The 14286-nt window shown below is 36.5% G+C and overlaps 2 protein-coding genes across 2 annotated transcripts; both read right to left on the bottom strand.

Moving 5' to 3' along the window:
- Window positions 1-1706: 1706 nt before the first annotated feature.
- LOC144438312 (uncharacterized) lies at window positions 1707-4200 on the bottom strand. The gene is made up of 2 exons (XM_078127374.1): window positions 3915-4200; window positions 1707-2082 (listed from the first exon to the last, which is right to left on the bottom strand). Exons 1-2 carry the CDS (start codon window positions 4072-4074, stop codon window positions 1859-1861), a joined length of 384 nt encoding a protein of 127 aa, XP_077983500.1. The 5' UTR covers window positions 4075-4200; the 3' UTR covers window positions 1707-1858.
- Window positions 4201-5937: 1737 nt separating this feature from the next.
- On the bottom strand, window positions 5938-7474 carry LOC144437893 (uncharacterized). Its single transcript, XM_078126925.1, has 2 exons — window positions 7300-7474; window positions 5938-6161 (listed from the first exon to the last, which is right to left on the bottom strand). The coding sequence occupies exons 1-2, from the start codon at window positions 7448-7450 to the stop codon at window positions 5938-5940; spliced, it is 375 nt and encodes a 124-aa protein (XP_077983051.1). The 5' UTR covers window positions 7451-7474.
- Between the last annotated feature and the right edge of the window lie 6812 nt (window positions 7475-14286).

Genomic DNA, 14286 nt, shown 5'->3' with positions numbered 1-14286 from the left:
GGTTAAAATGCTATTGTTACAAGGCTAATTCTCATTTCATTTTATTTTAATATAGTTGTAAAATTAATTTACTCATTTTTAAGTTTGATAGACACTTTAGACTGACAAATGCTTTTATTATGACAACAAACTGTAATGTTCCCTTATTGTGATAACAATACGTAATATTTTCAAATGTTGAGTGAAAAACATGTTTATTCGGACAAACTATTTACAATTTTCGTCGAAGGCAAACGTGATCGACTATGATCGTAATCTTTTGGCATGCGTTCAAATTATTCATTTTTCCACTGCCATATAACCACTGTAGGATTCTATTCAACCAGTAGAGACGGTTTTAAAATTGTTATAATATGGCATTCGTAATAAAAGCTATTAAGGAAGAACTAGAAATGAGGCTGGAGTGGATCTAGACATTGACGACTAGATTTGAACTGGATTTAGGGTGGAACGAAATGGTTACTGCTGGTCTAAGATCTGAGCCCGACTGCTGGGAAGTAACATTGGCTTAACAAGCGTTGATTCTGTACGAACTCAGGTGTTTCCCCTTAAGGTTCGATTGATCATGGAACTGTGAATAGAATTGACTGTATTGGAGTGAACGAGTGTTATTGGTCAAGTGTAAAAATAGACACAGACCGTCGAGTAACATTGCTCAGAGATAATTACTTGCTTGACCGAGTAACAGTATCGAGCGTGAAAGGGGGTCCACAAGTCCCAGAATCATTGGCAAGGGCTCGATTGCAATTTTGAAAGGAAATGGTTGCTTCCCACTATCGCCACTACACTGAGTCTGTGTGAAGACAGTGATTTTACTGATATGGTCTCATATTATGGTTTATATACATTTCCCCAGTGAAACCATAGACAGTACTAGTGGAACTTCTCCACTGTCTGCGAACAGAGCAGTTGTCAATACATGCTGTTGATAATTTTGTAGACCTGTGATGTAGTATGTCCCCTCATATACGGCTTATTACAAGACGTGTGGTTAGATGTGCATGTAATATTGATACCCTGTCTTTGTGTGGTTTATCCTGGCATACACTGGTTACTTTTGGTGACTCAGCCCTTATACTTTCTCAGGTTATGTCATATTTAACCATGGTGACCATGCTTGTGAGGCATTTTCAAGATATGACTTGTCTAATATGAGAAATATGTCTTTTGACGCGTGATGCGAAGGTTCTTTTGATCATTCCAAATACTGTATTAGCTTTCTTCAATGCTTCGGAGAATTGGTTACGTGGTTTCAGTCTGTTGTGCACTATAATTACGCCTACATCCTTCCCCTCGACGTCTTTCAGGGTGGTGTCCTTCATGTAGTTTAGGGTTCTGTGTGCCCATATGTACAACTTAGCATTTACCAATCAGCAATTTGCCTGACCAGACAAATCAACAAAACGATTCAAATCACACTGCAGGGAGGTATGGTCCTTAGAATTCCTATATTTTCCTATAAACTTTAGTAATAGTCATTTTCAATTTTTATTTATTTATGCCTAGATACCTGCATCAATGTCATTCAGAACAACAACACTACTGGGCCTGAAACTGATCCTTGTGGTACCACCTTTTCAGACTATTCTAATAATAATTCAATCAACAAGTAGACAATATTGTTGTGGGAGTTTAGTAGGTTTATTATTACAACATAGATAATGTACATGTAATACATTTGTGTATATCAAAACTTAATGTCCGTACATTAACCCAACAACAGCAAAGAAGACTAAAGTGGTAAGATTAATAAAAATTAGTAGACTGTGGTGTGCAAAAGTTAACAATTATTTCATTACGGGCAATGAATCCTCTACAATATTTCTTTCTTGTCTTCGTTGTCTTGATATATAAAATCCTACGTGTGGTTCCAAATGTCCACATGTAAAAGGTAAACACCGTCAACTTTCTTCCAGATACTGACATCCGCACCTCTGCCTATCTCCGACCCATCTTCACGGTATAAGGTGAATTTTCCAGTCGTGTAACCAGTATTTTCGTCAATGTGGCCTACTTCGTCACATGTCGTGGTAATCTTAGCGACCCCAATCTTACGTAATACGGCAATTTCATTTGCGATTCCTGTATAAGACAAAATCAAAGATAAGTTCATATCAGTGGTGTTTAATCCAAGGTACTCGCAGCACTCTATGTGTGAGATTAGAGCCCGGAAATAATAGCGACAGTGGCCCGATTTAACCCTCAAAAGGGAGCCCAATATATCTCAGATAGGGCACCCAATTTAACCCACCTAGGGGACCCTATTTAAACCAAATAGGGGACTCTATTTAGCCCAACTAGGGGACCCAATTTAACCCAGATAGGAGGCACAATTTAACCCAGACAGGGGCCCTATTTAACCGAGATAAGGGCCTAATTTAACCAAGATAGGGGGCCCAATTTAACCAGATAGGGGACACAATTAACCCAGATAGGGGCCCTATTCAACCCCAATTTAACCAAGATAGGGGACCCAATTTAACCCATATAGGGAACACAAAATGATTAGATAACGTTCAGTTAATATTTCTATCTTTAACACAGCTCTTGACTTTCAGTAATAAATGATATTAAGGTAACATTTTAGTACACTAACTTTCCCAAGAGCTTCACCTACCCCACCTATTCTAAAATTGAGCGAAATCGGAACCACACATTTTTTTAGGCCTAAGGGCATCACCCTTTCTGCCTCTTGGGACAAAAAAATGATGAATTAATCACTGTTCATGGTTCTTAAACAATGTACTTGAAGATTTTCAACAAGTGTGCCAAAACTATTGAATTTCATTGCGATTTTACGTGTTGAGTTTTTTCGAGCTTGAGATTACCTATTACCGTCACAAGGTAAATCTTACTACCTCAGGCCGATGTCACTGCCATTTTGACTGCGTGTAGGTCGCTAGGGGAAGAATTCCACATAGCCGTTCAAAAGATGGCTGAAATCAGGTCACAGTACACCAATGATTTGATGTTGTATGGTACGCTTTGGCCTAAATATCTTGTATAAGCTGTTACAGATTCATGTCAAACTGTCAAAACGAAACACTGCCATCAAATCAATTAAGAATACTGACGTGGCTTAGTATCTTGAATCCACGGTATTTTGCCATAAAAAATGAAAAGGTTCATGGCATGCAACAATTTTTGATAATTTTTCTCGATGTTAGTTTGAATACAAATTTCAATTACGATCAGGAGAGGGTATCGGCAACACCTTGGCATGTTAACAAACGCCAGATAACAATCTTTTAGTCCTTGAATTTCACAAACCTCACAAACCCACCTCCACATTCTGCTCCCCTGTATTTTGATTAAAATCTTACCTACTAGCATTGTTATAACCTCAACAAACCAGAAAGTATTCTTTTATTTAGTCCTTTAATTCCAAAAATACATGTGCGAAAGAGGGAAAACTAAAACTTCGATTCCATTTTCACCACCTACTTTCCAATTGAACTTTCATCCGTTGTTACTTCCTACTTTTGAACAAAACAACATCCATCGTGTATGTTCTCCTGTTTGTTTGGAAATCAATTTAAAAAAACGAATAGTTTTGTTTTGTATGTATGTATGTATGTATGTATGTATGTATGTATGTATGTATGTATGTATGTATGTATGTGTGTGTGTATGTATGTATGTATGTATGTATGTATGTATGTATGTATGTATGTATGCATGCATGCATGCATGCATGCATGCATGCATGATTGATAGACCCCGGACTAGGGTTACCATTAATTGCCTACGCGACACGACGTGGCGCGACACTGGGACAATGGTCAAATTAAAACATATATTTCACAAGAAAATATTTCCTCGGATCCACTCTAATCATACTAGTGCACAATTGAATTTGAAGCTTAACAACGATACTGACAAGATTCTCATGTCAAATGTTTTCGTGTACATACCTTGTTTGCCAATTACGACATCTTTCCCTGCTGCCATAATTCTGCAGTCCTCGGTGTAGAGGTCTGTCATTTTGGCGTCTTGTTTAGCGTTCAAAAGTTCTGCAAATCGGTCTCTGCTTGCTAACATTCCTGATCGCTGTTCATCACTCATATCAGCCATTTAAAATTCGTGAATAGTACAATACAACTCCAAGATTACAACAAGTACAGAAACAGACAAAACAAAACAAGACAAGTCAAATTTGAATCAAGTGAGTACCAGAGCTCTGTACCAGAGGTCTAACTCATGAACTCGGTCGGGTCAAATCAATTTAAGTTAATCATGTCCTTGAAACTTTCTATTTTTGAACGATGAGGGCATATTACCCGGCGATAAATTTCCGAAAGCTCGTACTGTGTGCATGTCTGTGTGTCTGTGTGTCTGTCTGTCTGTCTGTCTGTCTGTCTGTGTGTGTGTGTCTGTGTCTGTCTGTCTGTCTGTCTGTCTGTCTGTCTGTCTGTCTGTCTGTGTCTGTGTGTCTGTCTGTCTGTCTGTCTCTGTTTTTCGGTCTTTCTGTCTCATTATTTTTTCAAAACGACTGGCTCAATTCACACAAAATTTAGTACACACTCATATGGGTAATGGCTAGAACTGATTAGATTTGACAACCATCATGAATATTAATTAATCATTTGCATAAAATTTCGATTTCAGTATTTATCGTTAACATTTAGAATACATGCTTCAAATGTCACATGATCTAGTATATACAGCGATGATACATTTGTAGCAATATAAAGCATGTTGATATAGCGTAACTTTAGTAGTAATCAACATAATTAAAGATTTTCGGTATTTTCAAGCATCAAATTTAATAAACTTCAGCACATGTGTTGCATATTCTACGGTTAATTGATACAGCTCAAAATCATTCTGAATCATTTGCATAATTAATTGGGCAATACCTTAAGAATGCAACCTTCAAACTTCAAATAATGAAGTACATACATACATACATACATACATACATACATACATACATACATACATGCATGGATGCATATATGCATTACATACATACATACATACATACATACATACATACATACATACATACATACATACATACATACATACACAGATATACATATACATATACATATACATATACATATACATATACATATACATATAAATACCCATATAAATACACATGTATGTTTGCATACATAATTTGCATACTGATTAGGTAAAATAGATGTTAACCTATTGAAAAAAAACAGCCATGCTATTGTTTGGGTATTGAATAGGTAATCTCTATGAATTCTATGCTTTGTTTAAATGGTATAGCTGAAGAGACATTTTCACATCTTACAGTTTTATGTAAATTACAAACAATACAAGGCATTAGTTTTCACAACAACACCATTTGCTTTTTGGTGGTTTATATACTATTTATTCACACATCTCATGAATAGTAGTGACTAAAGTCATGGAAATTTCCATAACGTTCCAGAAGACAATGATCTGCCATTGTTTGAAATACATGTACCTTTATTTTGGGTGATCTAATACCTTAATTCTTGCAAGATACAATTCGGTCTCTTATCATTTCTTAAGACGTAACACAAAACTTGTAAAAGATGGAATTTGATCAGAATCTTTGAAAAAGTACACATATATACTCAAAACTATTAAAAACAAAAGAAAAAAGAAAAACGACTCGGTCCCCTGGATCACCCAAAATCGAGCATTGTTTTAAGGGTACTGAAGAGATCTTCCTATTACATTACAGTATCTTTCCGGATGGCTTTTGTATGTATACAGTTAAAAGAGACATGTTCTATTGCTTCTGGAGAATTTTGACAATTTCCACACAATACATTACTGGATTAAAAGTATGTAATTGTTGATTGGTATATAGAATGTTATTAAAATGTTAACATACGATTGTGTCCTTTGATTATAATTTTACTATGTCTATGATGAACACTCCACCATAACTACATTTCTTTCATCTTTGTCTCCATTTCAAATACAATCCTACGCCATGTTCCAAATATCCGTGTATAGATAGTAAACACCGTCAATTTTCTTCCAGATATTGAGATCCACGCCTTTGCTAATCTCCGACCCATCTTCACCGTATGTGGTGAATCTTCCAACACAATACGCAGTGATTTCGTCGATAGTGCCAATTTCGTCCGTTGGCGAGATCACTTTAACAACACCAGCCTCACGAAATTTGACTATCTCATCTGCCATTCCTGTAAAGGAAAAAAAATCAAAGCAGTTCATTTGTTTAATCACAAGCTCACGCACAACTGGTTAGCTGTTTCATTAGTTGAGATAGGGACCCAAGTTACCCAGATTTGGAACCCAATTTAACCAATATAGGGGACTCAATTTAGCCCAGATAGGAACCCAATTTGAAACAGGTTGATGCCAAATTTAACCCAGATAGGGACCTAATTTGGACCAGGTGAGGGACCTAATTTAGTTCAGATATGGGACCCAATTCAACCCAGATTGGGGATCCAATTTAACCCAGATGGGGTACCAATTTAACTCAAATGGGGGACTCGATTTAGCCCAGATATGGAACCCAATTTAACCCAGATAGGGGACTTAATTTTAACCAAAATGATTGTATGACATACAATTGATGTTTCTATCTTTTACACAGCTCTTGATTTTGAATGAGGACACCCACTACCACACCCTCCCCACCAGCAGCCATCGTGGTGAGGGTACACCCACTCCCACACCCTCCCCCGCCAACAGCCAGGAGTGGGTGGAGTTGCCATATAATTGCACATTTCTAGCATTAGGGAGTGGGTGGGGTTACCATATACTTGCACATATACAAATCTCTGTGTAGCTGGGGAAATTCTTGGGTTCATTTCACGGGAAGCTATTAACTATTTTGAGAGTTTTTTTCTCTCCTCAGTTCCCCCCCTCCCCCAGCTGTAAGTTCTGACCATCAACTAACCACATTTAAAAGGAACATTTACAAATATTTGTATCTGTTTCATGTCTGTCCAAACTAGTGAAGATATATCACTGTGGTCCATACTGTATGTATTGGCTTTAATGGCTATTTTAAGTGATATTTCGGCCCAAGATTTCGCATTACCGTCACCTATGTAAATCATCACAAACTGTAATACCTCCATCATTGCGCCTGTCCTTATGACCAATAGTAACAGAGAAGTCGGTCCACAGTGAAATTCAAAAGAACTGAACTCGCCGACGGTTCCCCTACAGAAGGATACTTTAAATTTCACTGCAAGATCACATCTTTTCCAAAACCTTTGCACTCATGAAGTTATGACCAATTCAGGTGCACAAATGAAGTTTGACAACGGTACAAGATTTGTATATGAATTGTTCTTATACACATACCTTGTTTGCCAATTACAACATCTTTCCCTCCTGGCATAATTCTGCAGTCCTCAGTGTACAGCTCAAGAATTTTGTCGTCTTCTTTAGCAGCCATATGATCTGACCAACGCTTCCTGCCTGCTAATATTCCTGATCGTTGTTCTTCACTCATATTTGTCGTAAGATTCGTGAACAACACTGACAACCCAACACCAAAGTTGCAACAAATTTGAATCTAGTGAGTACAAGAGGTTACCAGACATCAGACGATAAACATTGACCTGTCTAGGCCTATTACCAAAGTTCAGACAACCAACCAACACGATTGGATGTCTGAGATATAGGTCAGGGTAAACATGTGGTCATTTTTGAAGGGCTCAGGAGAGGGCGTTCCATGTCCATCAAAAGTAATATTATTAGCCATAGAACCTCCACTAACGTCAGGGGGAGGGGGTCTAAGAGCGAGCGTAGTTAATCAGTTTAATATTGTACTCTTGACATAATTGTTGGTACTCAATATTGTAGAGTTCCTCTCTACACTAAATGCTACTGCACGTAACTGTTGTTTTTACATTATAAAATGCACATTTCAGTGTTTGCCCCCCTCCCTCCCCCTACATTTATTTTTGTTAGCTGTCAACGCGCCATGTACAGATATGTACAGTAGTAAGACTTAATTATCTTTAGATTTAGATACTGAGGTACTGATCACGTACACACATGCGCCCGCCCGCACGCACGCACACACACACACACACACACACACACACACACACACATATATATATATATATATATATATATATATATATATATATATATATATATATATATATATATATATATATATATATATATATACATGTATATATATATATATATATATATATATATATATATATTATATTGATAATTAGATAACATTCCAGTGGGGTTTTACTTCTGTTTATCAAAGAATATTTTATTTGCCATCATTTTGCATTATTTCTAAGAAAAGTAAATATGTGTAGTGTAATCGGAATGTAGTAATTAATATACGATCATTGGATCAACCGAATGTGCTCCCCTTCTCTGCTTTTAAACCGACCAATCAACCGATCATTTTAAAGGCGTTGCCATGAGAAACATAGAAATAGCTAGAGTAGTCTATATTCAAATATTAAACGGGAATGCGGTCCTATATATCATTCCAAATGTCCACATCCATTAGGTAAACACCGTCAACTTTTTTCCAGATGTTGATATCCACACCTTTGCCAATCTCCGACCCATCCTCATGGTATGTGGTAAATTTGCCAACCGTGTACCCAGTGTTTTCGTCAATGATGCCTACTTCGTCTTCGGTTAAGGTCATCTTTGCAACCCCGGCCTTACGTAGTCCAATTATCTCATCTGCAAGTGCTGTAGATTAACATTAAAGTAACCGTGCGTTAGTAAATCCCATGGTTGTCACACTATATTGACTGATATGATGATTAGTGAAGACATGAAGATCCTAGTAAACAGTCTAATTCTTCAATTTGTGTGGTTTATGCCATGTAATGTCTGTTACGAACCTCTTCAATGACTCTGAATGTAAAATTGTGAAAATCTGTTAGACGAAATTGCAGATTCAGTGTTCCACATGCACAAAGTTATTAAATGATGGGTATATATTTCCATCAATAAGAATAAATGTGTGTCTTTCATGTCTGACTGTGTTTTTGAACTTGATTGATTGATTGATTGATTGATTGATTGGTTGGTTGGTTGGTTGGTTGGTTGGTTGATTGATTGATTGATTGATTGATTGATTGATTGATTGATTGATTGATTGATTGATTGATTGATTGATTGATTGACGAATGCGGTCTGTATATCTTCTTTTTTTTCATTTTTGATTAGAGGGGCACAGTCCATAGTTGTATGGTATTCATTGAATACTTTATTTTATATTGAAATGTATTCTTGTTTCATTCATACATACAGCTCTCACTAGAAGATATGACATAATTTTTTATTTCCAAACCTCATTGTGTATTCTAAGCACCTAGTACGCAAGGAGAAACAACTGAACTGACGCGACATATACTTTGAAACTTTACGGCACTATTTGTTCAAAACTGGGTCAAACTTAACCGCTCACCCTTGCCGAAGCCGCCACTTGATGAAAAGGGATCACCGTCATCACGTAATTATTAAACTTTGAGTAGCCAATCCAGACCCCACCCCCTCTCTAACTTGTAAAAGTAAGTTTAAACCATACTGATCACATAACCGCATATCTTTATCAACCCCCCCCCCCTCATTTATGGTTATTTTATATATGTATCTGGATTTAACAATGGCGCATGACCTTGTAAGGGGACGTTGTTACTGACTTGCATTTAGCACTGCATTACTCTCAGGTTTGAGTGTATACCGTACTCCCTACCCGTAATCAGCTTCGCTACCAAACACGACACTTAGTATTATCCTGTCATAAAAGTGTATTTACCAAATATACGACACTTTCATGTTCAACTTTTAAATGTTCTACATGCCTTGCCTTCCGAATGTAACAGCTTTCCCCGCTCCCATAATCCTGCAGTCCTCGGTGTAGAGGTCTGGCATTTTGTCGTCTTTTTTGGCATTTAGAGTCTCCATAAACTTCTTTCTGCCTGCTAAAATTCCAGCCCGCTGTTCCTCATTCATAATTGTCGTACAGAATCGTGAATGGCTTTAAAGAAACCTTCAACGTTACGAAGACGTGCAAAGTCCAACGAGTGTCCTAATTCCTTACCCGGTCAGGTAATAATGTCGTGTACTTAGGGAGAAGTCATTATTTACGGCCTGAGGGTCACTGGTAAAATTTCTCCCTTTATACCTCCATGATTAGCGATTTCACATACACGAGGTGACTGAGCTACTGGAGAAGTGAGGACCGGCTGTTGGCTTTCGGCAAAAATTGTTTTGTGTATTATTAGCATGTATTTTGCAAAGTGCGAAAATTAAAAGCCGTATCATTAATTCCAAATTTCATATGAATAATTTAAAATTATATACATATTATAGAAATTTATTTATGTACAACGGTTAAATTCTAATGTTAGAACACCTTTTAAAGTTATATCATGGTGAAAGAGTTTTTATTTTTTGTTAATGAAGTATAAACTACGTCAAGCTTGCTTGCTTAGTGATAACGTGGAGGTAGGAAGGACTTCCTATATATCTCCATGATGATAAGTTGTTTCCAGGTCCTACACTTTGTGTCAATATACTAGTAACTCATTGGGGAAGATAGAACGATGATTCTTAAAGGGGTACGCCACTAGCACTCAAGGAAACAGAGACATTTTCATAAACTATGGGCCGGGTTCTGAGAGTCATTTCATTATTTTACATCGTCTACAATTATTAGCGATTTCAGAGAAACATCAAGTTGATCTTGTTTATAGGAGATGTTTGCTATTGCATCATGGGAGACAGCAGAACTACATTATTCAATGGTTGAACACTGAATATTCATGAGTACAAAATGCTACACACTTGAGTGTGAAACAGCTGTCCTGAATCAAAAAATGTGTGTGGAGGGTCTATGGGTGCAGACTGAATGTGATCATAGACCCTCCAGCAACGGTCTATAATGTGATGCAGTAATTATTTCATGCGTTTACCCAGTTTGTTTACAAATCACTTCCTGTTCGTGCAATAGCAAACCTTTTTACGCATTTTAAGTAGTTTTTTTTTATTATTGAGTTACAAACACAGACTTGGTCTATGCTGGTTCACATTGTTTTATCAAGTACAGAAATAATCCAAAATCCAAAATAAATACCAATTTCTCATCCATATGTTGAATGTTGCTGAAATTATTACTTGTTCAACAACAAGTGGCCACTAATCTTATTAATTCACCACATGTTGACTATTGATACAAAAATAAATACATTATGTTATGAGTTCGATATACACAGTTTCTAATATTCACCAGACATGCTCATTGACGCTCTACAAGTTACACCATAAAATATGAGCTCTCAAATTGGGTGGATATCATGCTTGTACAAAAGTGTCTGCTATAAATTTTGGGAGCTATGTATACCTGATTAACTATAACGAGTTGGCGAGTGGTGGAGAACAAACTGATCATCACTGAGCTGAGAAAAGGGTCAAACCTTGTACGACAGGTGCTGGTAATAATAATTTGCTCAGGCCGCAGAACTGTAAACCAAATTCTGTAGTGAACACTGAGAGTCTGCGTGTGAAAAGAATGAATACTTCGAAGGAGAATGACTTCAACCTCGCTGATATCTACGACAAACTTTCTGAAAATACAACTTTATCATATGCAAGTGATCACAACGGATATACAATGACAGAAACTGCCATTCTTGCCACGATTTTATCTTTCATCATCTTTCTGGCAGTTGCGGGGAATTTACTCGTCTTGGTCACTTTTGCTATAGACAGAGGAATCCGTACACATGTGAGCAATATATACATTCTGAATCTGGCATTTGCAGACTTTATAGTTGGGGTTGTGTCGTTGCCGTTGAACATGGCATGGCTGTTGTTCGGCCATTGGCCGTACGGTCGGACAGTTTGCAGATTTTGGTTGGTGGTCGATTATACGGTTTGTATTGCATCAGTCTTTGGTATCATATTAATCAGCCTCGATCGTTTTCTTTTGGTGACATTAAAAATGAGATATTGGGTGTTTCAAACTCGGAATAGAGCCAGTTGTATTATCATCACATCCTGGATTCTTGCTGTATGCTTCTATGCCCCAGTGATCCTGGGTTGGGAACGTATAAGGGGTGAATCTGTGATAGACTACAAGAAAGATTGCGAAATGGAAGGTATTGGCAATTTAACCTACGACATCGTTACGATTTTTATTGAATTCTTGATTCCTATGTCTATTATCGTATATTTGAACACAAGAGTTTACGTCAGCATACGTAGAATGTCGCGACAGGTCGACATTTTAAAGAGAGGGACTTCACAAGCAATTGCCAAACGTTCCAACAACACCGAAATGGCATTAAGAACAACAACCTCTCATGAATCGTCGGATGACAACGTCAATATCAGATCGGAGCAAAACCAACCTAACAAAAACAGTCAACGGGTTCCGTCGAATTCTAAGAAAGACCAATCGTCTGCGAACGAAAGCATAACACACGTGAAGCACAAAAAGGCAGCAAAGACCTTGGCTATCATTGTTGGAGTATTCGTCGTTTGTTGGATGCCCTACAATGTCTATCTTCTCTTGATAGCATCATGTAGTTCATGTTGGAGTGACGTTTCTTGGGAAATAACAAACTATTTGTTGTGGTCCAATTCAGCACTGAATCCGTTGTTGTACGCGATGACCAATGTACGCTTTCAAAGGAACTTTATTTTCTGACATTCGGCAAAAGAAGTAGGAAGGTACAACCAACAGTGTAAGTTCTACACCATCGCATCGACAGTGCCCTCGCTTCAATCAAGATCTTAAATGTAGGCATACATTTGTATTTTGACTAGAACCAGTTAACACACAATCAACACTATGGTCAATATTTTTTTACAATATTTTTTACCATCAATGCATGTTCTAAATTATCTCATATGTAAAGCTTGCATTCTAAAGATATTACCTAATTATCAAAAATGATTATTTATGCATAATTTATTGTATGCAACTGGTTCTAGTTAAAATACAAATGTAGTAAACATTACAAATTTAATAGGTCTTTTATTATTCTTCCAAAAATAAGTGATATATTTATTGATACACCCATCCCTTATTGTGTTCACTGACAAATCTTGACAAAATAAAATGTGTTGACATTGTACGTCTCCTTCGTTTTGGTTTGTTTTTGAGGGTCAACAGCTGTGAGCGTAACATATGTTTATCTTCAGACAAATTAAATGCCGTAAACAACTTATGAATACACCATTAACCAGATTTTAACTGAATGCCTCCTGTAAGGAGGCAACCACCATAGACTTTTGGTCCTACACATATTGTTGGAATGCAAAATTCTGAACTGTGGCTATTTAATACATGGTGTACCCCTTAAGTGGAAAATTGATTATATGAAACTATATGACAAAGCTTGCATAGTTAACATATTGCCTAATTATCGAAAAATCATCAATTAAGCGAATAAACCATTAAGATTATAAGGTGTACATGAACAAGTTTTAAAGGACATTTGCACTTTTTTACCATCGATGCATGTACTAAATTATCTGAAATTTAAAGCTTACATTCTACAGATATTGCCTAATTATCAAAAATGATTATTTATGCAAATTACACATCGCAATTAAAAACTAAAAAAAAAAATACATCAAGCACGTGTGATTTGTTATGGCTGATGTATGTACCAAATTATATAAAATTTGAAGCTTTCTTTCGTCAGATATAATCACTAATTGTATAAATTAGTCCTTAAAACTAAAAACTTTACAACAGGCTTTATAAGATATATGTGCTTTGTTATGGTTGATGTATGTGCCATGGAATTTGTAGTGTGCATTCTTCTAGATATAGCTTAATCACTGAAATAATTAATTTATGCAAATTGAATCATTTAAAGTAAAGGGTATGTCAACAAACTTCATAGGACATGCGCATTGTTATGTTTAATATATATACCAAATTATATGACATTTTAAGCTTGCATTCTAAAGATATAGCCTAATTACCAAAGATCATTAATTATGCACATTTCTCATTAACACTAAAAAAAACCTGTCAAGTAGCTTGATAGGATATGCGTGCTTTGTTTTGGTTGATGTATGTACCAAATGTTGTGGAGTTTGAAGTTTGCATTCTTAAGATATGGCTTAATTACTGAAAATCATTAAGTATGCAAATTATTTATTAAAACCACAAGCTACATCTGCGTTTTGTTATGGTTAACGCATATAACAAATTACGTTGAATTTGAAATGTACGATAACACTTTTAGTTAGTACTTTTATGTAGGTAGGCCAGTTGTCTGGGAATTTTACATATACTGTTCTCACCTCTTCCCCACCGTCTCCAACTAC

The sequence above is a fragment of the Glandiceps talaboti genome, chromosome 7, assembly GCF_964340395.1.
Source record: "Glandiceps talaboti chromosome 7, keGlaTala1.1, whole genome shotgun sequence".
Lineage (NCBI taxonomy): Eukaryota > Metazoa > Hemichordata > Enteropneusta > Spengelidae > Glandiceps > Glandiceps talaboti.
This window is presented reverse-complemented; position numbering and strand designations above follow the sequence as displayed.